At 49.5% G+C, this 21,149-nt stretch overlaps 1 protein-coding gene across 1 annotated transcript in view; it reads left to right on the top strand.

Moving 5' to 3' along the window:
* The window catches only part of LIMCH1 (LIM and calponin homology domains 1), a 113,440-nt gene that overhangs the window by 43,291 nt on the left and 49,000 nt on the right, over window positions 1–21,149 (top strand). The window contains exons 13-17 of the mRNA XM_075544385.1: window positions 3,262–3,297; window positions 8,415–8,535; window positions 10,116–10,273; window positions 10,483–10,891; window positions 13,261–13,479. Coding sequence (XP_075400500.1) covers window positions 3,262–3,297; window positions 8,415–8,535; window positions 10,116–10,273; window positions 10,483–10,891; window positions 13,261–13,479 — 943 coding nt within the window. The remainder of the gene's footprint in view (window positions 1–3,261; window positions 3,298–8,414; window positions 8,536–10,115; window positions 10,274–10,482; window positions 10,892–13,260; window positions 13,480–21,149) is intronic.

Here is a 21,149-nt window from a genome sequence, read left to right as displayed (position 1 = left end):
GTGCACATTAGAAAGGAAAACAATCAAAGATCAAGAAGAAGGAAACGATGGCTTCGAGCCGTCTCCGCAGTAACATTGTAGGCCCACGCCATTTCCATACGGTGCCCACGACCTTCCAGATGATGTTCATGTGTATTTCCCAATTAGGGGCGTGGAAGCCAATGTCCACAGGGCTAGGCATTACAGAGCCAAGGTCCAAGCCCCACTGTGCATGACCACTACTGTCTCAACACCGCACAGCTTGCTGAAGTCTCGTGTCACCTGCCACTTTGAGCTGTCCCTCCATTTGTGATTCAGAAAGCGTCCTCTTTCTAGTCTAATGAGAATTAAGGGTTCACGTGAGACCGAGGGGGGTACAATCAGATTAATTAGGTGGCCTAATTATGCAATTGAGAAGACATTCACTTTGGAATTCATGTTGCAGCAGACATTTACAGGGTAACGCATCGGGTGTGGGGCTGTGATGGCTCCCTCCATGCATCAGACCCAGGTCTCAGCCCGTGCACCTTGTGCGCAGCCAGCACCCGTCGCCCAAGGGGCTTTGTGTGTGGCCGTGATGCTGACCCGGCTTCCTTCAATTCCCACAGTATCCACAGGACTCACTCGATCTTTCCTTCAACACTTCCTCAGGGCCGACGCTAGCCACTGTGCATGATCCAAACAGAAACACCCCTGCCCTCGTGGCGCTTACATTCATAGTTTACAAGCGTAAACCTATACATCTGGATAGCAGAGCTGTCTCTGAAATGCTGTGCAGTGTTTCACGTAGAAATAATTGAAATTCAAATAGATCCTGTGTCCAACAATGTGGCTCAGCCTCGCAGACGGCTCAGCTACAGAAGCCAAAATCAAAAAGTGGGCATCTGCATGAGCGTGTCTATATAAACTGGTCATGCAAAACTAACCTCAGTGTGCTTTGGGAAATTTCATTGGTGCTGTGTGTGTGTGGTATATCTCTGTATGCTGACGTCTGTGAAATTGTTAACAAAAAGATTCAAGTAAGACACCGAGACACCTCAACAATACTAACAGATCGTTTCCAGATAAGCCATTCAGTGGGAATAGCGGTTTGGCATTCTTCCATCCAGGTCACTTGGACTCAGAGTGGCCCCGTGTGGCAGAGTAGAACAGCTGAGAGCTTACTGAGCTGTAATCTTCAGGAGAGCAGATTACCAGATTACTCTCCCTCAAAACCACTGGGTGGGGCTTTGAACTGCCAATCCAAAGGGCAGCATGCTCAGTGAAGTGGGGGAGCAGCGAAAGAGGAAGGCCCTCAATGAGGTGGACGGGCACAGTGGCTGCAGCAAACATAAGAACAACTGTGAGGATGGGGCAGGACCGGAGTTTCATTCTGTTGCACGTAGTAGGGTCACTATACACAGGAGCTGACTAGATGGCACCTAACGACAAGAGAACATTTAATCGTGCCACCGTATAGACACCACTATATGGCCGTGCAAACTGTTAGCAGTACCACACACGGAAGGCCTGGTGATAGTCCATGAAATCCATAAGCCCACTGCCCTTGAGTCCATTCCTACTCCCAGCCACTGGAAGCCCTCCTTTGTTACACCTGGGGTCACCGTGAGCGAGAATGAATGGCAATGTATTTTTAAATTTGAATTATCTATTGCATATGCACATGCGGACTGGCACATACGTGTGGCTGCATTGGCATGACTGGCATCAAAGAGTGTTCCTGCCGTTGTCTCATCAGAACCCCACCAGTGCCTTTTGCACGCATCAGCGCAGAGCACGTGTCCTCCCCCTCTGTGAGTGGCCATCCACCCATCCTCTTGTCAGGGTCATGGTGCTTTTGGGAAAATTGGGACTATTGGGTTAAGCATTAGAATCTTCTGAAATCACCCTGCCCCAAGAAACGGAAAAGGAGTTTTCCTGCCACAAATCCTTCCCTTGTTTTGCCTGTAGTCCTCTCCACACAAACTGTGGATAATGCTCCGTGTGGTCGCTTTCAGGATGAAGGAAAATGGCTACTGCTGAGGGCCGGCTGATCTAGAATGAGATCAGTCCAAGGCAGAGGGGTTATCGTGTCTGTACATTCAGCCTCCCAGGGTCTTTCAAGATCCCAGGACGAGGGATTTAGAAATCGCTCGTTTCCCTATCCATTTTTAAGACCCTAAGCCTGAGACCACATCATTTTTGCTGGCCATCCGCACACCTTCGTGGACCGGAAGCTGAAGACAAGATACGTCTTCCATTGCCTAGAAAATGCTCTATCCACTGTCAAGAGTGTGCACGTGAACAGTCTCGTGGGACACAGACAGGACCCTTCCAGTAATTCACATTGGCCTTTGATGAGGAGACGGGCATTAGAAGGAGCTGCTGTTTAAAACTGCCAGCTGTTTGCGCTTGTGGGGTTCTCATTTGCTTTCTTAATTCAGTCTTTGTTTCTGCTTTATCAGACCCGCTTGCACACAAGGTGATTCTATTACAGGAGGTTTTCTAGCTCTAGCTATTGCACTCAAGGTGATTCTATTACAGGAGGTTTTCTAGCTCTAGCTAGTCCAATGGAAAGCCAAAGGCTGGGCGGTGGGTGGGAGAGCTGGGCTCATAGAATATCGTGCAAGCCTGGTTCTGATTAAGGCTGCCAGTTTTCTAGGAATTGTGGTTTCTGTCTGATGCATGCAGAAGGCACTGATTGGGATTCTGGTTTGCTTTCTGAAAACTGCAGGAGCACCCTTTGATGTCATTCATGCCGGTGAATTAACACATCTGGGACAGGGGTAGTCAGCGTGTGCCCATGCGCTGGCTGTCCATGAGAGCTGAAAGCAAAGGCATGAGCAGCTGAACAGTTGATGAAGGAGTGTAACATAGTTTTCTTTCTTTCTTTTTTTTTTTTGTTACCTAGCTGCCTGCTCTGAACACTGGTTGTACCTGAGCCTTTTTGTGTTTATGTTGGACAGATTTCTTCTTTGTGGGTAATACAAGGGTTATTTTCATTTCTCCTTTGGGTTTTAATCCAAATTTTCCACTCTTGAAAAAAAAATATCCTGATCGTTCCTTCCTTTTAAGCTACTAATGAATATTGCCAGGATGATGACCCTTCTCTTCCAGTGGGATCGGTGGAGAAGACTGGCCCACATCCACTTCACCACACGCTGGGTTTTGTTTGTGTGTCGTTTGGTTGCTTTTGTTTGGGTGGTTTGTGTTTTGTTTCGTGTTTTCACTGTTTTCCAGCTTGGAGGCGGGGTTAACTGTTTGTCTTGCCAGCCCTCTCTAATTTTCTATTTGGTCTTGTAGATACGGTGCGAGAACTCCTGTGTCTGATGACGCAGAGTAAGTGGTCTTTTATTCCTAGGATAACATGAATGACTCGCGGAAACTGCATGCTTCCAGTTACTTACCACTAACTGAAATGCAACTGATACTACAGTGAACCAAATAACCAACTGACATGTGCAGCCTCAAGGGGCGGGTGGGGGCACAGAAAGCATTTGAAATTGGAACGTAAAGAACATACGTCCAACCCAGGAGAGATGAATGAAAACACAAAGTACGCATGACTCTAACGTGCAGCTGCCGCTTAAAATTTAACATTTGCTCTTCATAGACCCGGGGCATGTGAACGCGAGCTGTTCTCCTTCCAGCTTGGCCAGGGGGTGCTGCTTCTGAGCCACGGGATTATTCAGAAAAGTTTTCTGAATGTTGCCCTTCCTTAGTAGCAAGTTGAGGCTTAGAGTTATAGACAAGGTCATCCTCCTCGCCACATTTAAAAAAGAAATGCTAAGAAAATAAACCTTCAACCGCTAATTGTACAGCCAGAAGCCCAACTTCCTCCCCGCTTGGAGTAACATACACTGTGGGGTGCTTGAGACCATAATTCTGGGTTTGGTGCGGGTTCTGTGGCACAGCCAGGGATGGAGGAGGTCAGACTTGGCTTGGGCTCCCTCCCTCTGCCTCTGGGTTTCCACTGCCCTTGGTGACCCATTGCCCAACTTTCCCTCATGACCGGATTTGGGGAAAATCCACTCCTTCCAATTGAGACCACGGTAACTCTCTTTCACAGATGGGTTTCCCATCTGCCGACCCCCGTGAAACTGAAACACAAGGCGCAGGTTTTCTTTGTGGAATTGGAGCCCCGTCGGTCAAGTAACTTGTGCTTTCAGAGGCATTCCGACACCGGTGCCCCTGCTCCTTCCCACGGGAGGCATTCTGTGGCCTCGGGGCAGTCTGGGCCATCGAGAGAGTGCCCGGCAGCACGTGCCCTTTCCTGGGTTGGAGCTTCAAGTCACAGAGGGAAGGGCCATGGGGGGCAGGGGCAAAGTGCGACTGCAGAACACACAGAGAGGAAACAGGAGGCAGCATAGTGTTTTTGAGTGAGGCGTTTTCCATGTTTCCATTCAAAGTGTCAGCTCAGGTTGCATCCCTAGTCCGAAGCTTCGAGTCTGACTCCATTGCCAAGATAGTGGCTTCCAGAGAGGGATCTGCTCTTGCTTGGTGGCCCTGCATACGGAACCTCTATGTGTCCAAACCATAGAGCTTGCAGAGGGACATGGAATTAGCAAGATGTAAACCCAACCCACTGCCATCGAGTCTATTCCAACTGGTGGTGGCCCGGCTGGGCAGAGCAGAACTGCTCCCTGGGGTTTCTGAGGCTGCAAACCTTTATGGGCACAGCCACGCTCATTTTTCTTCCATGGAGTGGCCGGTGGATTTGAACTGATGACCGTGCAGCCAGCGGTCCAACTCCCAACACACAACGCCACCAGGGCTCTTGCATGGAGTTAAGTTGTCTATAACATTGAACCCTGGCCATTGCTTTGAAAAGCAGACATGGCAATATTTAACATTTGCTGAAAGGGGGATGATGTGAGTGGGAATCACAAAATCTGTGGGGAAAATCAAATGAAAAGATCATGGAATTTTCCCACAAATTTTTTGTGGTCTCCCTCACATAAAGTGGGTGGGCAAAACAAACAAACAAACATTCACCCAAAACCCTAAGTCTCTACTATCAAGTCAACTCCTACTCACACGACCCTGTAGGACAGGGTAGGACTGCCCCTGTGGGTTTTCATCTCGACAGAAGCAGAACGCCTCCTCTGTCTCCCCCGGGAGCAGCTGCTGGGTTCAAACTGCTGACCTTGCAGTTAGCAGCCCAACACGCAATCCACTATAATAACAGGGCTCCTTCAAAATGCATGGGGATAGGTGTAGTCCCCCTCGATGCAAAGCCTTTGTGCACTTTGCCTGAAGCAGAACTCTAGAAAGCCCTAGGAATTCTGCTTATCCCTGAATATAAACACACACCCCACGCCTGCTGGAAGGTTCATTTTGCTTTTTTGTTTGTTTTTCACAATTAGGGTGAGGACTCCTTTCTCCTCTTTAAATTAACAAAAGGTAGCCCCACCCTGTGGACCGCAAAGAGTAAAAATAGCTTCTTTCCCAGAGGCCTTGTCTAGTCATATTCCAGGTACCAAATTTTCTGCTAAAAGTTAGAGACGATTTAAAATGTAATCACGTGGGAAGCAAAGTCAAATGTTTCTATCAGGAGTTTACCTTCTACACAGAGATGGATCATATATTTTTTTGATGACCTGTTCCTCCTCAACCCCACCACCCCTGCCTTCCTTTTCCAAAACTGACGGGCACATTTAAATGTATTAATAATTGACGCATCCTTAAAAATACAGGCCAATCAGCAAAAGATATGCTATTCATGGAATGCAGGTCAAGGCCAGACCTACCACACAGGCAGAGAAATTTCCATCTCCTGGCAAACCCGGAACGCATCCATAGATTTCTGTTCACCCTCTTGCCCTTTCCTGCCTGTCCACACTCCTCCTCTCCTGGAAAATAAAAATTAAAAGCCTGTGCCTTGTGCGCGCGGTGGGAACTTTATATTTTTCGTTCCTTTTCCTTAGACCCGGCTCACAAACCATGTCCAGGCTTCCCTCAGCAGTCATTTAATCCTGGCCCTCAAAAATGTTGACTTGCCACCAAGAGAGACTCTTGGTTCGCAAAGGTGCCTCTGTCCCCACAGCCTAAGGGGCAGGCATAGAGTGAGAACCCCATCTCTATTCCAGGGGCCTTAGGCTTCTCCAGCGCCCTCTCCGGTGGGGAGACGAAATCTGCCCTCTGTTACAGAGCAGCCTGGGCATGCTGCGTGACTCCATCCTCAATGCCCTCACTTGCTTTTTTCCTCCAATGGCATCAATGATTGCTCAGTGATTTCTACTTTGGGCCAAATGCCCTGGTATTTCTCTTTAAAAAGAAAGAAAAGATTTGGAAAATCGAACTCCCTGTATGGGAGAGGGCAAGCAAGGCTTTTTGTTTTTATTTGACGCACCAGCTTTGGGCCACACTTCGGCTGAGGGCGTTAGAGCTTGCCAGTGTGTGGAGAGCTGGGAGCCCAGGGCAGGGACACGTGACTCGGAAAGCCTGGTGCCAGCTCTCCCCGTGCCCAGAGTGGGATCACCAAACCCTAATCGCAGAGAAGGTGATCTCAGAGGAAGGCCTGACCCTGCGGTCACCCGTTCTGGTCTACTCCAAGACTGCTGCAAACATTGTAGACGGCTGAGCGCAGGAAAGGGAACCTGCTCTCCCACAGGCAGCCCTCTTCCGCTCCACGCGGGTCCGGGCCCACAGACCTGCCCATCTTCTGAGATCCTAGCAGAGCTTGTCAAGTGCCTCAAAAGACGAGCTCACTGGGTTGGTTATAATTACAACTTTGTTTCAGGCTTCTTTTTTGTTGCTGTGATTTAACTGTGAGTAGAGGAACGGGTGCAATTCAGTCTCGTTCTGAAAGTTTTGAGCCACAAAATTTAAATGAAAAGACCCAAATTGGCATTTTTTCCCTAACTCTGCACGCTCTTCATTTTTGCACATTTGTAAATAGGTTAGTAATTAAAATAGGGATGAAATCAGAGAGAGAGAGAGAGAGAGAACGCCTTCCTGAAGGCAGTGCTGTGAAAATCACCACTGTCCGGAAAGCGTGTTGACACAGCTTCAACTTTGTCTCCAGGAAGACCAGTGACTGCTACTGTCATGGGTTGTCGTCCTCCCTGGTCAGTCTGAAATTGTCCGGCACATGCATCCAAACAAAGCCAAGCCTCCCGCCATTGAGCGGAGGCCAGTAAGGCACCTCCACGGCGCCCACGCAGGCCGTTAGAGCAGATTCCCATGGGGCCGCTCGGCAGCCATTGGTTGGTGGCCCAGTGCTCCGCGCAGAGCGCTCCCTGCTAAGGAACCGATGTGCCTGCATCCCGTGCTGCTGCGGTGGGGAAACTCTCTCTGTCACAACGCTGCAGCCTGCAAGGCGTTGGTCTCGCTGCATGGCTTTTCTGTGCTCAGCTGGTTCCCACAGTGACTCGCAGTCTTTTGCTGCTTCTGTCAGTCCACAGTACACGTTGCCAGGGCCTCCGGGCGTGATGTGGGGCTATGGTAGCCTCTTAGCCAGTCCTTTCTCTAAGGGGGGGGAGGGGAGAATTGGGGGATTTGGGTTTAGTGTCTGCTTTGGTTTGCATCTTGCCGCTTCAGCTTTTGCTGTAACCAAATGCTATCAAATAATTTCAGATAGGACCCTGGGGGGGCTGCCCAACATGGGGAAAGCTAGTAAGTCAAGTATACATACAACCTAAGGGTTTTCTAAGATTATTTTTTTCTACCCTTTAAAAAAAGGAAAATAAAGAGTAAATTGGGAGGCTTCCTGGCAGAAATCAATCGACACTATTGTGAGACTCCTGGAGTGCAAGCTCTGTGGAGATTTCAAGGTTTCTTCTTTGTGCTGACCATGACATAGGGGGTGTTCTTGATTCCAACGTGCCAAGGGTCATTTGGCAGGGAATACAAACAAGCCAGCACATCGGATGCAGACATCATCAATTCGTCGATGTTGGGTGCATCCAAGATTCAGGAAATGGCAATAAGAAAAAGGGGGAGGGTGACTTCCAGTTAGTGCCGTTTGCTTTTCTTCGTGGAGAAATTGCCTCCTTGCGCACAGAGAGCATTGCAGCCAGCTCTTTGCACCAAGGAGCATTGGCCGGAGTCAGGGTTTCCTGCCCTCACCCCCCAAACAGACCCTCCCCCATGTTGTACCTCCATCCCCTTCCTCCTGGGCTTTCCTTCATTTCCAAATAAGAGGCAGCCAGGGCTCCAAGCGTGTTTCTTTAAGGACATGCTGACACTGACCTGTGAAGTGTCTGACCCTACCTCACTGAGGATAGAGCGGGACGGGGCGCTGATTGCTTTGGCTTCAACGCAATAGAGGTGGAAGTGCTGGCATATGCCCCCCACCCTGTCCGCGAGGGACCTCATCAGGCTGCTGCTGCTGCTGCTTCAGGCTTTGTTGGGCACGGGCAGTTTTCCAAGGACGGGAGTGCCCCCACGTGGCCAGTGCCCGGTTGCTGAGTGGGGACGCTGATCGCCGGTGTATTTGCTCTCTCCACACTCAGGAGCACGAGCATGTTCGACGTGCGCTGCGAGGAGGCTGTGCAGCCTCACAGCCGGGCCCGCCAGGAGCAACTGCAGCTGATCAATAACCAGCTGAGAGAAGAGGACGACAAATGGCAAGATGTGAGTACAGGCCGAGGCCCCAGTGGGCAGCGGGTGGCTCCCTGGTCACTGAGAAGATTAAACTAACTTATCCATGCCAAGAGTGTGGAATAGCATCTGACCCTGGTCGCAGTGCCAATCGCTGCCACCAAAAGACAGTGCGTTCTCCATCCTCCATTGCGATGGCATGGGGGTGGCACAGTGAGCTGAGTACTGAGTTCAAATCCACCAGCCACTCCACAGAAGAAAGACAAGACTGCTGCCTCCTAAGGAGATGGGCCCTCTGTCTCGGGCACCCCCAGGCACAGTTCCTCTCTGCCCTATACGGCACTAGGCGTCAGAACCAACTCTATGGCGAGAGGTATTTTGGGTCCCTCATGCCTCATCTTTCAGGCTGCCCTGGTCATACGGTTAGGTGAATTAGGAATGGAGGGCTACAGAGCCGAGGGAGGACGTTGAGAATGTGCGCGCTTGGGGCAGAGCCGGAGACAGTGAGAGAGTCTGAAGGTCCAAGAAGACTTCAAAGGTTTGTAGAAGGATAGAATTAAAAGGTCGCGGAAATTTGCCACCAACGTGTTGAAGCCCCCATGGGAAGGAGCGTCATGACTTCATTTAATGCTCAGGGATCGTGCAGAGATCTGATCCAAACTTGACCCCAGCTTACCCAACAAGCTGTCCCATGTTAGTCAGACGTGGTAATAACTACATCTACGGTAGACTGACCGTCGGCCCCGTATGTACATTATCTTCACTTCCCCAACGCAGGTTAGGATAGATGTTATCACCATCCCCAATATAGGGAGGAAGACCTTGAGGCTAAGAAACCTGCTGAAGATTCCAGAGCCCGGAGAAGGAAAAGCTGCGTTATTTCCCAAGAGCTACAAATCCCATCCATCTGACCCCAGAACCCTAACCCTTCATCGTGTGGATTAATAGTGATGTTGTTGAAAGGATCAAGTTTGATACAGTCGCTGGGTCAGTAAGACTCCAAAGTCAATTCCCCCACCTTTCCTTCTTTTAAGGAGCCCTGGTGATGCAGTGGGCTCCACATGGGGTTTCAAACTGCAGGGTCAGTTGTTCAAACCCACCCACCGCGCCATGGGAGAAAGATAGGCTTTCTACTCTGATAAAAGTTTGCAATCTCAAAAACCTACACCTTTTGCCCTGCAGGGTCGCTGTGAGTTGGAATTGACTTGATGGCAGTGAGTTAAGTTTGGGGAGTTTTTCCTTCGTTCCTTGAGGAAACATGGCGAATGCTTCCCATTCTGTTATCAGCAGTGTCAGCATACGCTCCATTTACATTGCAGAGGTTCATAACTGGAAGGAAATGAGGTTTCTTATAAATACATTGGGAAGCAGTTCTCTAGCACTTGGCTACTGCTATGGAATGCAATTGCCTATATCATAGTGTTGTGTTTAAATAAATGCATGCCCCGGCTACAAAAAAAGGTAGATAGCCTAGAAATGATTACTGCCTTTGAGACAGTCCTGATCCCTTCAAGCAGGCATCGGGTTGTGGGAGCGAGCCCCCATCCCTAGTCAATGCTCCCTAAACTCTGAGTTCTCTCTCTCTCTGTCTGTCTCTCTCTCTCGTCCTGCAGGACCTGGCTCGATGGAAGAGCCGCAGAAGAAGCGCTTCACAGGACTTAATCAAGAAAGAAGAAGAAAGGAAAAAAATGGAGAAGCTCCTGGCTGGAGAAGATGGAACAAGTGAACGAAGGAAAAGCGTCAAAACCTACAGAGAGATTGTTCAGGAAAAGTGGGTCCTTGCTGTTGTCTATGTTTCGCTGTACGCTATGCCCTAGCTCCACTGCCATGTTTCTAAAACACGGTTGGTCCTCACAACGTCAGGGTTGTAAAATGTCTGCGCCCGCCCTTCAGCTCGGCCTTGGTTCTGACCGAGGTCTTCCGTGCACTGTTCCTGACTGTTGATCTGACCTTCTTCTCCCCCCGACACCCACCTTTCAGAGAGCGGAGAGAGCGAGAACTGCACGAGGCCTATAAGAATGCTCGGTCGCAGGAAGAGGCGGAAGGGATCCTTCAGCAGTACATCGAGCGATTCACCATCAGCGAGGCTGTTCTTGAACGCTTGGAGATGCCAAAAATTCTGGAAAGAAGCCATTCAACAGAGCCAAACTCATCCTCCGCCCCGAACGACCCCAACCCTATGAAATACCTGCGGCAACAGTCACTGCCTCCGCCCAAATTCACTGCCACCGTTGAAACCACCATCGCTCGCCCCAGCGTTCTGGATCCCAGCGGGGCGGCAGGCAGTGGGTCTCCAAGCAAAACGGTCCCTCCCAAAGTAGTGCCTATGCTGACGCCCAAGCCATACTCCCAGCCCAAAACTTCTCAAGAGGTTCTGAAGACTTTTAAGGTAGGATCAGTTCCTTCAGAGGGGAACCAGACCTCAACTCCAGGGACTAAAGAAAAAGGCACGGTTCTTACCCCACAGAACCACGATTTCTGAACGTTGACTTCTATGGAGTCGCTATGGCTTGGGAGATTTGGGTTTGCCAGTGTGAGTGTGTGTGGATCCCAGTTACCGTGGTTGGTCCTGAGGGGCGCCGATGAGGTTGATAGGTGGGTCATTCCCATGAGCCAGGTCTGTGTCCTAGTTTGAAGCGAGCATGTGGTATCCGTAGTGGTGGTGGTGGTGGTTTGAGGCTGGGAGTCCGTTCTCAACTTATGGCAACTCTTCAGGGCAAGAGTAGAAGAGTGCAATCTCGGTTCCCAGGCTGTGCTCTTTATGGCAGGACCGTGCCAGCTCTTTCCCCCTACTGGGCTGCTGGGAGGGTTTGCACATTGACCTTCCAGTTGGTAGCCAAGTGCTTTACTGTGTGCCACCAGGGGCCCTGAGTGGTAAGTTAGGATCGATGTATGCGTCAACTCAAAAGCCATGCTGTGTTTGGGTTGTCGTGTTTGGTATCGCCAGCTGGTGAGCGGTACGGGAAGCCCTCAAGCTACCATTTCAATTGCCTTGAGTTGAAACAATTCGTTGCAGTATCTGGACCTTTTTATGAAGGTTTTGCGATCATATCCAAAATGATGCGATGATTGTAATAAGAGTACAAGGAACACCTAGGAATGCGGTTGTTGTCTGACCAGTAAATATGTAAAAGGATGTTCCAGAACCAAAGACTGGGACAACAAACTGCCATTCCATGGATTTCTTCTGTTGAGTTCCTTGACTCTAAAGAGAAGTCTCATTCTCCCTGTACGTGAACGGCACGGGTCCATACCAGAAGGAAGAGATGAAGCTCTTTACTTGGATTAGGAAATGAGTAGCAGTGGATGTCTCTGACCGTCCTGATTGAGTTGCAGAGGGCAGCAAACCATCCTTTCTGACCGGTGCTTCAATGACGGGGTGCATCTTTACACCCTGTTCTTCAATTCTCATAGACTGAGAAAACCTGCCTTGTCACCTCATCTAGCAAGGACTGAACTGGATGTCGGTTCCTTGAAAGACAGGGTCTGGGCCCCTCTAGCTTCTTTCCTTGTGCCTGGCATCAGTGGCTAGGACATAGTAAGCACTTGGCAAGTGTTTCTTGAATAAACAAATGAATCTTCCAAGACAGGAACTGTGCAGGCATCTGCACAGATGAGTAAACTCATCCTCAGGCAAGCTCAGGGGCCCCCGGCAAGAGCCTTCCTCGCCTTGGGTCTACAGTGATGCACTGTCTGTGATATGGCATCACGGATGAAGTAGTTATGTTGTGGTGTTGACACAACCCAACACAAGGGCAGTGACAGTTTTGAATTAGCTTTGTCCTCGAGGCCTCTGATCAGACAATCTAGATGTCCACTCTCTCTTCCTTTATGTTAAATGGTGCATTGTGAAGATTTACAGGGGGTGGGGGGAATTGGGATGGATTGCAAGACTTTGCTCTGTTTGTTTCCCGGGACATTTTTTAGGTTGGCAAGTATGGGAGGGGTGGTTTTAATGTGATACTGCTTTAGGCGCATCCATTTCATGACAGAAATTAAACCCACCAAGTTGAAAGCCACCAGGCGCTCCAAGGAAGGTTGATGAGCCTGGCTGTTCCTGTAAAGATTTACAAAGTCCCCAGAAACCCTGTGTTGGTCGCTATGAGCAGGAATGCCCTCTATGGCAGTGTGTGGGAATCTGTTTCAAGGAGCCTGGCATCCGCTGGACAGCAGTGGGAATGAGCCCCTGGGTGACTTTCCAGCCAATCGGGGGATGATTCCTACTCCTGGCAACTCCATGAGGGCCGAGTAGAATTGGGCTCCAGGGGCTTTGCAGGGGCTGCATTCTTGGACATAGATCACCTACGCTTTCTCCAAAGCACCTCTCCACAGACCCAAACCTCCAGTGTTTGGTGAGCAGCCAAGCCCAGGAATCATTTGTGCCACCTGGGGACGACGCCAGGAGCTGCCCTGTGGGAGTCACTAAAATGAGTAACGGCCCCACTCTCACACCTTGCATGTAATGCATCTTTAAATGGAAACCAGAAAGCCAGCCCTTTGGGAAGCCTCCGAGGATGTCGGTGGCTTCATTTAGAATTTGAAAGTGTGCCTGAGTGGCCTGGGCCCTGGGCTCTGCTTGCTCCAGACCATGGGTTTTCCGCCTCCCTAGGTGTTCGACTCTATGCTTCCAGGGCTTTGACTGCGTGACCTGCATGTTATACCCACGGCCAACCTCCTGTGCCTCTGAATACGTCATTTGTTGGGTTACAGCCTTTGCTTGGGGAATAGCGTGTTTTGTGTTCATTCTGATTTTTATAGGTAGACGGGAAAGTGAGTGTGAATGGAGACGTGGCTCACGGAGACGAGGAGGAGAAGGAAAGAGAGAGCCCCTCAGGGGTGTTTGTCCCCTCCTTAACCAAATCCCAGATGTTTGAAGGGGTGGCCAGGGTGCACGGGTCCCCCGTGGAGCTGAAGCAAGACAGCAACAGCATTGAGATCAACATACAGAAGCCAAATTCTGTTCTTCAGGAGCTGACAGTAAGAACCAACCTTCTTCTCCCTCTCTTTCGGATAATGGCATTGTGAGATGGTTTATTTAAAAACCAGGGTCTTGATGATCATTCTATGGGGGTCATAATAAATCCAGTTGTTATGGAGTTGATTCTGACACCTATGTCAGTGCAGAGCAGTGGTTCTCAACCTTCCTCATGCTGCGACCCTGTCATATTGTTCCTCATGTTATGGTGACCCCCCCAACCATAAAATTATGTTTGTTGCTACTTCATCACTGTCATTTTGCTACTGTTATGAATCGGGTGACCCCTGTGAAAGGGTTGTTCAACCTCCAAAGGGATCGTGACCCCCAGGTTGAGAACCCTGGTGTAGAGCAATGCTCTGTTGGGTTTTCAGTGGCCAGCTTGTCAGGAGGTCACCAGCACCAGGCCTTTCTTCAGAGGCATATCTGGGTCGACTTAAAGTTCCAACCTTTATGTGAACAGCCATGTCCATTCATGTGTACATTGCCCAAGGACCCCGTGGAGTAGAGTAGAAGGAATAATATAATTCATGAATGAGAAATGACTTTTTCTTCACACGTTTCTTCACACACCTTGTCTTCACACGTTTGATGTCGAGTGCTATGGAAAAATAAAGGAGTAGAGCCCCTCTTTTATTTTCTGTTTGTTCAGGACTCTATTAAAAGAGTTCATAAAATTTGAGAATAATTGGTGCTGTCAGAGCCTGGTGGCACTGTCAAGTAAGCATGAGACTGCTAAACATATGGTCGGCAGTTCAAACCCACCAACCACTCCCTGGAAGAAGGATGAGGCTGACTGTTCCTGGAAAGATGTACAAAGCCTTGGAAACCCTATATAGAGTTGCCATGAGTCAGAATCGACTCAGTGGCCATGGGTGTTGGTAAGAACCTAGCTTTTCATTCTTCAAAACCAACTGACCAACCAAACAAAAACTTCTTGCCTTCAAGTTGCTTCCAACTCACGACAATCCCATGTGTGACAGAGTAGAACTGCACTCCATAGAATATGCATGACACTGGCTGGTCAGAAGCAGATCACCAGACCTTTCTTCTGAGGCACTTGGGGGGTCAGAGGGAGTTGAACCACCAGCCTGTGGGTTAGTAGCCCAGGGCTAAGCCACCTCCTCAATACAAGGCCTCCCTTCTTCAGGAGGCATAGTAAAGGGCCACTCTCTCTTTATTTAAACAAGCCAGACCAAAAAACACCCAAAAGACTTCAGTAAAGGAAAATGAACTTTTCTTAGCTCAGCCTATGAAATCCCGAATGGCCAGGTGCTTGAAGAACAGCAGACAATCAAACACGACTAGCATCACGTGGGCTGCTTAGGGGTCAAACGCGTCCCTGTGAAGATGACATGATTCTTAAATCTCTCGCCTGAAAGACAGGAGGAAAGAAAGAAAACCGCTGGTTTTGCAGGCCAGACGCAAACTATCACAGCTTCCACCACAGAGGCAGCCCAGCTTGGCGAGCTGAAGTTAGACTCTGTCCACCCTCCTTTGTCCAAATTGATCCTGCTGGGGCTGAAATCAGAGGATGGGAGCCACTGTCTCGGGTTATTTCTCCAGGCACCTTGAGAGATTGGGGTCAGAAGGGGATTCGTATTCAACCCCGGAGCTAGGAGTTCAATGACATCACTCACTTCTACCAGCCCAGCAGGCGGGGGGTGAGTTAGTTTCCTTATCTCTGCACTTGTCTTTTGAAGAATGGAATTGTTTCTTGTCGGCTTTGAGAAGGTGTCCGGCTCTCCAGCAGTGCTCAGGAGGACCCAGGAAGAGGTTTTGGGTAGAGCAGACCAACCTAATTTCCTCACCATGACAACGTGTTTCCTAGGCTCCGGGAGCCACGTGTTGTGATCCAGGCAAATATGGAGTCTCTCTTGACCAGGAATTTAATTTCTTTCCTCATTTACATGCTAACACTGCAAAAGAGCCCATAGAAATTATTGGGATATGAGTCATTGAGTTATGCTAACACTGTGGAAACTTTATTCATGGAATAATAAATATTAATTTTGTTCTTAAATTTCAATTAGACTTCCTCCCTCCCCCAATTGATTAGACTTTTCAGGGGGTGGAATTGCTGTTCTGAGACAGGATGGGAATTCTGTTTTTATTTACTTTTTGATATCCTTTGTGATAAGTGCATTCTAAACTTCCTTCACAAGCGCCTTTCTCTTCCTCGTGTTGGCTCTTGTGTCTCTCCGGTCCCTTGCAGGTACTGCCAAGCATGGCTTCTTTACTCGGCATTGAAAGGGGCAATAGTGTCAGTTGTCCTACTTTTGCCCCGTGGCAGCTGCACGTCGTAAAGATTATCAGGGTTTGGGTCTGGCCGGTAGTTGAATTATAAGAACAAATCCCCAGAGTTCTACTACCAAACATGTGTCTACACTTGTCAGCATGTCTGCCCTCTGGCCATTTTGGGTTTGGAATTTGGTGGGCGAACCCTGCCCTTGATGAATAGATTTTAGGTCTGATAAATGTTAAAGGAGTAAGTAAAGACATCAGATGTTCAAGGCACAGGTGTGAGGCCTAAACTTCTTCAACCAACTATTTAGTCTCTCATTTACGTTTTTAATCCTCTTGTTTGACCCATCCTATTTGAAGGCTGGTGGCCTTAAGCCAAGACCCAAACCAATCTGTCTGTGAGCAGGATGCCTCGTTCTTCTCCCATGGAGCGGCTGGTGGTTTCAAACTGCTGATCTTGCAGTAAAAAGCCCAGTGTGTAACCCCTTAAGCCACCAGGGCTCCTCCTGGCCTTAAGCCCAGAGCTTCTAAAACAGAAGAAGAGTATGTAGTTTTGTTTGATTTTTGGTTTCAGAAAGGTAAAACTTCCCTTTAAAAGACACATTTCTTCTCAATAATCAATAATTATCCTACTAATCACCATGGACAAACCTAAAACAGAAGACTGTTCTCTCTCGTCCCAGGCATATCCCCATTTCACCACAGTTGTCCGGCAACGTCCGAGAAGACTGTGACTTCTTTCAGGGTGGGTAGCTGCCTGTACATATTTGTTAGGCCGTGAGCAAAGTTCGAAGCTGTGCTACATAGAGCTACAGTGTTTCGTTTCATGACAAAAACACTCTTCATACCGGCTTGCAAAGTGCGACACCAAAAGTGTTCTGCTCAACGTTCCGTGACTCGTGGGAAAGACTCGCTTCTGCAGGAAGCCCGCACCTCGTTTTGCCTGCGCCTCGTTGCGAGAACAGCATTTCTGAGCTACGCTTGCATCCCCCTATCGAGGGAGCTCTGAGACGTCGTGGAAAAGCTCCGTTCTCTGTTCTTTCTCATTTTCCATGAGCTTTCGGAAGCCCTCTCCTGCCGCCACTGAGCAGGCAGGGGGAATTGGCTGTGGCTGGACTTCAGAGCCTCCTCGGGACGGTACCAGCGTAAGCGGGGTCTTCCCATTCGATTCCTTTGCCCGAGTCTGGGAGGCTGTCAAAGGAACAGTGTTCTTGTTAAATGGTGCCTTTCTTCCCCAAAATGCATTCTCAACAGATCCACTCTCTACAGAGGAGTCGTCTCAGCCACCACTCAAATGCCACCATTCCTTGAGGGCACGCTGGAAGCGCTCAAAGGGCATGGCAGAGGGCGGGGCCGAGCTGCCCAGAGGGAGCCCGCCTGAGCACTGTCATCCGGAACCATGCCAGCTCCTTGACTTCCTTCCCTCTCCCACCGTTCTCTCTTTTAATTTCTGAAATAATTGAGTTGTGGTTGAGAAGGGACGCAGCCATCACACGTCTACTCAGCAGCTTCTGCGTGTACAACGCCGTGATGCACCGCCAGTCACACTCCTTATCTGGCATGAGGCCCACTGCCCGCTCCACTTCCCATCCCACCTTTCAAGTGGCTCGTGTCCACCTGATACCATAGTGACCATTCCCACAGTGCTCAAGGCAACGTTGTTTACTAATCAAGTGGTTCTCTGTGGCTCAGCGGTTTACCCATTGGACTGCTAACTGCACGGTCAGCCGTTCGAAACTAGCAGCTGCTCCTTGGGAGAAAGATGGAGCTTTTTACTCTCATAAAGAGGTTCAGCGGCCGAAACTCACAAGGGTCCTTCTACCCGGTCCTATGGAGTCACTGGGAGTTGGCGTCAACAAGAAGGCAGTGAATTTGAGTGTTTCGTCTTCTGACCTAGACCTAGACCCTAAATTAAGTTAGACTTTTCCTTTTTTTTTTAATACCACAGCTGTGTCTAAAGCCCTTTAGACTCTAGGGAAGACCAGTCCCTGGGGAAGTCCGTCATGCTTGATAAAATAAAGGGTCAACAAACAGGAAGACCCTCCATGAGATGTGCTGGCACGGTGGCTGCCATACCTGGGCTCCAACATCACAGCAATTGGTGCCAACCTGGCAGAATTCCCTCTGGTACACACAGAGGCCCTGGGGGTCAGGCCTGCCTCGATGGCACCTAACAACCCCTGTACCTGCTTGTCCTGGGAACTCGGGTCATCCTTGTATCACCTCTAGGCCAAGATTGGGAGAGCAGTTTCCTGGCAAATGAAGGCTTAGATTGTTCATTGAGAAGCAGGAATGGAGACCTGCCCTGTGCCCCAGCCTTTGAAGTAGCAAAGGAAACTTGGGGATGTACTGGGATAGCAATTTCTGGTAATGCAACTAGGACATCGTGTAAAGCAATACAGTAGGAAATACCAGAGTGAGGGGTGAGAAGTCTCCCTGGAATGTGTGGTTGCTAAAAACACGTGGGATCATTGTAGGCTGGACTCAGTCTGGGACTGTTGTGTAGGGGGATGTGGACTTTGAAATGACCGGAACTGTAGGATGTGCACTGGGATGGAGAAGAAAAGGGCGGCAGCAGAGGAGGCCTGGACAGCGCTGATGCTCCCACGAGAGGGTGGCTAGGGTCACTGTGATAAGACGTGGCCAGGGTGACTGGATGTGGACATGCTAGGCAGAGGGATCAGGAACCCTGTCAGGTTCCTGCCCGCACTGCAGCCTGTTTTTGTTCTTGTTCGCTGTCCCTGGCCTACTGTCGGGCTTTTGTTCCCAGGACAGACCAGCATCTCTGTAGAGGGACAGGGGAAGCATAACATCTCACTTAGTGTTTTAAAACCTTCGCTTGTGGAAGAAGACGACCACATCGTTCAATCGCCAACACCTAGGATCCAGGATGGAAACAGAATTGGCAAGAGTAGCTCACCTGAGGACCGATTTAGCCTATATTTAAAAACACAAAACCCACTACAGTTGAATCCAGACCCACTCCTAACTCCCCCAACATAGGATAGAGTGGACCTGCCCCTTTGGACTTTGGAGACTATCAATCTCCACAGCAGGCAGGGTCAAACTGCTGACCTCGTAGTTAGCAGTCCATCACATAACCCACTGTGCCACCAAGACCCCCCCCCCACCCTGTGGGTAGGGACCTATAACATTTCTCTCTCTCTCTCAAAACCACCCCAGCGTTTGCTTTCCCTTTGGGGTGGTTTGCTTTAACACCCCCTCACCCGTGTTATTTGGACTTGCATCTCTATTTCCTCAGTAGTCCTAAAAGTACCCTCTCCTCAATCACATACTAGTTTTCCATATACTCTTCCCACTGCCAGCGGGTCAGTTCTGACTCAGGTATGCTATATAAGATTTCCAGGACTGTACACCTTTATGGAAGCATCTTTCTTCCGAGGTGTGGCCGGTAGATTTGAAATGCCAACCGTGCAGTTAGCAGCACCCCTGGACACGAACACTTGTCTGCACCTTGGTGTATATTTAAAAGAAATATAAAAAGTTTATTTCAGAGAAGTGGCTTAATGCTCGATTGTGAGCAGCCCTTCCGTGGGAGAAAGACGTGGCAGGCTCTTTCCAGGAAGGTTCACAGCCATGAATTCCCGATGGGACAGTGCTCCTCCATCCTACCGGGTCACTGCGAGCTGGTGACAGCGGGTTTGTTATTTGGGGTTGATTAATTGCTTACGCATCAGATGACTATTGTGTGAACCATGTATACACAAAGACCACTTAGTGTGAAGCAATTCATAGGTCAGAAGGTTGTTCCCTGAGATTGTTGCCAACATTATCATACAACAACTGGGAGAAAGGAAGTTTATAATACATTTTTTCAGAAACCAAAAACAAAACAAAACCAACAACCAAAAGGGTTAGGCATGAGGTGTTGTTGTTGTTAAGTAAGATCAGAGCAATTACCGCCTTGAACGGACGTTGGGTTTCATGCGGATGAGAGGCGTTTCTGGGCATCGTCCGGTCCAGCTTGTTCATCTCCGCGTTGGCCATTCTCTAAGGCGCCTGCAGGTTCGAGTAGCCTTTCCCGGCAAACTGGCGCATGGCCTTATGCTTCTTCCTGCAGCTCCGTTAGCTTCTTCCGCTGTTCACTCTGTCCCACTTCTGGCTCCTTCGAGCCAGCTCGTCTTCACAGGACTTGCTGTCCCCTCTGTTAGTCCATCCCACCTCCCAAAGGACGTGTGACCGCTCCCTCCTGGCGGGCCAGCACCTTCCCACCAGGTTTCCTCCAGTCAAAGCCCAAACCTAGACCTTGCGTACCTAGGTTACTTCCTCAGCTCCCTTCAGACCAAGGAGCTAGGTGCCTCTGCTTGTGTCCCCATCGATAGCACTGGAAGGGACCTGGTAGTGTCGTGATTAAGCATTGGGCCGTAATCCGAAAGGTCAGCAACTCAAAACCATCAGCCAGATAGCAGTGTCGATTATATCGCCCCACTTGACGGGAACCATAACCCACTTGCAGGTGAACGGATATATTGCATGGCGTAAAATATGGCAAAAAAAGTAATACTAATAAATAAGGGTTCCTGGGGGTAAGGTGGGGGAGGGAGGGGATGAAGGGGAGCTGATATCAAAGAGTTCAAGAAGAAAGAAAATGGTTTGATACTGGTGGTGGCGGCAATTATACAATGATGCTTAATCTAATTGAATGATGGATTGTTATACCATCTGTAAGAGCGCCCAATAAAAGGATGAATAAAAAATAATTTAAAACAAAACCAAACACCAGCCACTCTGTGGGAGAAAGCCAGGGCTTTCGGTAAATAATGAGTCTCCAAAACTTGCTGGGCAGTTCTAGGGTCGCTGTGCATCCGCCCCGGCTCCATCGCAATGAGCTGCCAAGGCTTGAGGCGCTCCTCTTGAAAACAGGGTCCTGCGTCGGGGCCTGGGGCACAGACAACCACTGCTTTCTTGCAGGGGTGCATTTCGCAGTGAGGACAGGGTGAAGGCATTTGAGTAGGTGCTCGATGCAGACCGGCGGCAAATTCCTCTTAGAGGTCAAAGGTAGACCAACATTACTCTAGAAGCCGTTTGTCCGAAGTGTTTGTGAACCGATGGGTCCAGGAGAGCTGACGGGCCGCCAGAAAGCAATTGCTGTTTGCTGTTGAGTCTGCTCATGGCGACCTGGAGGGTTACAGAGCGTAAGGGCTCCCGGTGTTTTCTTGACTGCTGTCTTCATGAAACCAGAGCAGCAGGACTGGAATTCTGTGGCATCAGTGGATGGCTCCGAACCACCCACCTTTCAGTGAGCGAGGGCCAACCGTGTCTGCTCCCTCGGGCCCTTCAAGGAAGCTCCTCAAAACCAAAAGCAAACCCACTGCCATCGAGTTGATTCTGGACTGGAACTCTTTACGGGAGTCAAAAGCCACATCTTTTTCCTGTGGAGCAGCTGGTGGTGTCGAAGGACTGGCCT

This window comes from Tenrec ecaudatus, chromosome 3 (assembly GCF_050624435.1).
Source record: "Tenrec ecaudatus isolate mTenEca1 chromosome 3, mTenEca1.hap1, whole genome shotgun sequence".
NCBI classification, from domain to species: Eukaryota; Metazoa; Chordata; class Mammalia; order Afrosoricida; family Tenrecidae; genus Tenrec; species Tenrec ecaudatus.
The sequence above is the reverse complement of the archived record's forward strand: the minus strand, read 5'-3'. Positions and strand labels throughout refer to the sequence as shown.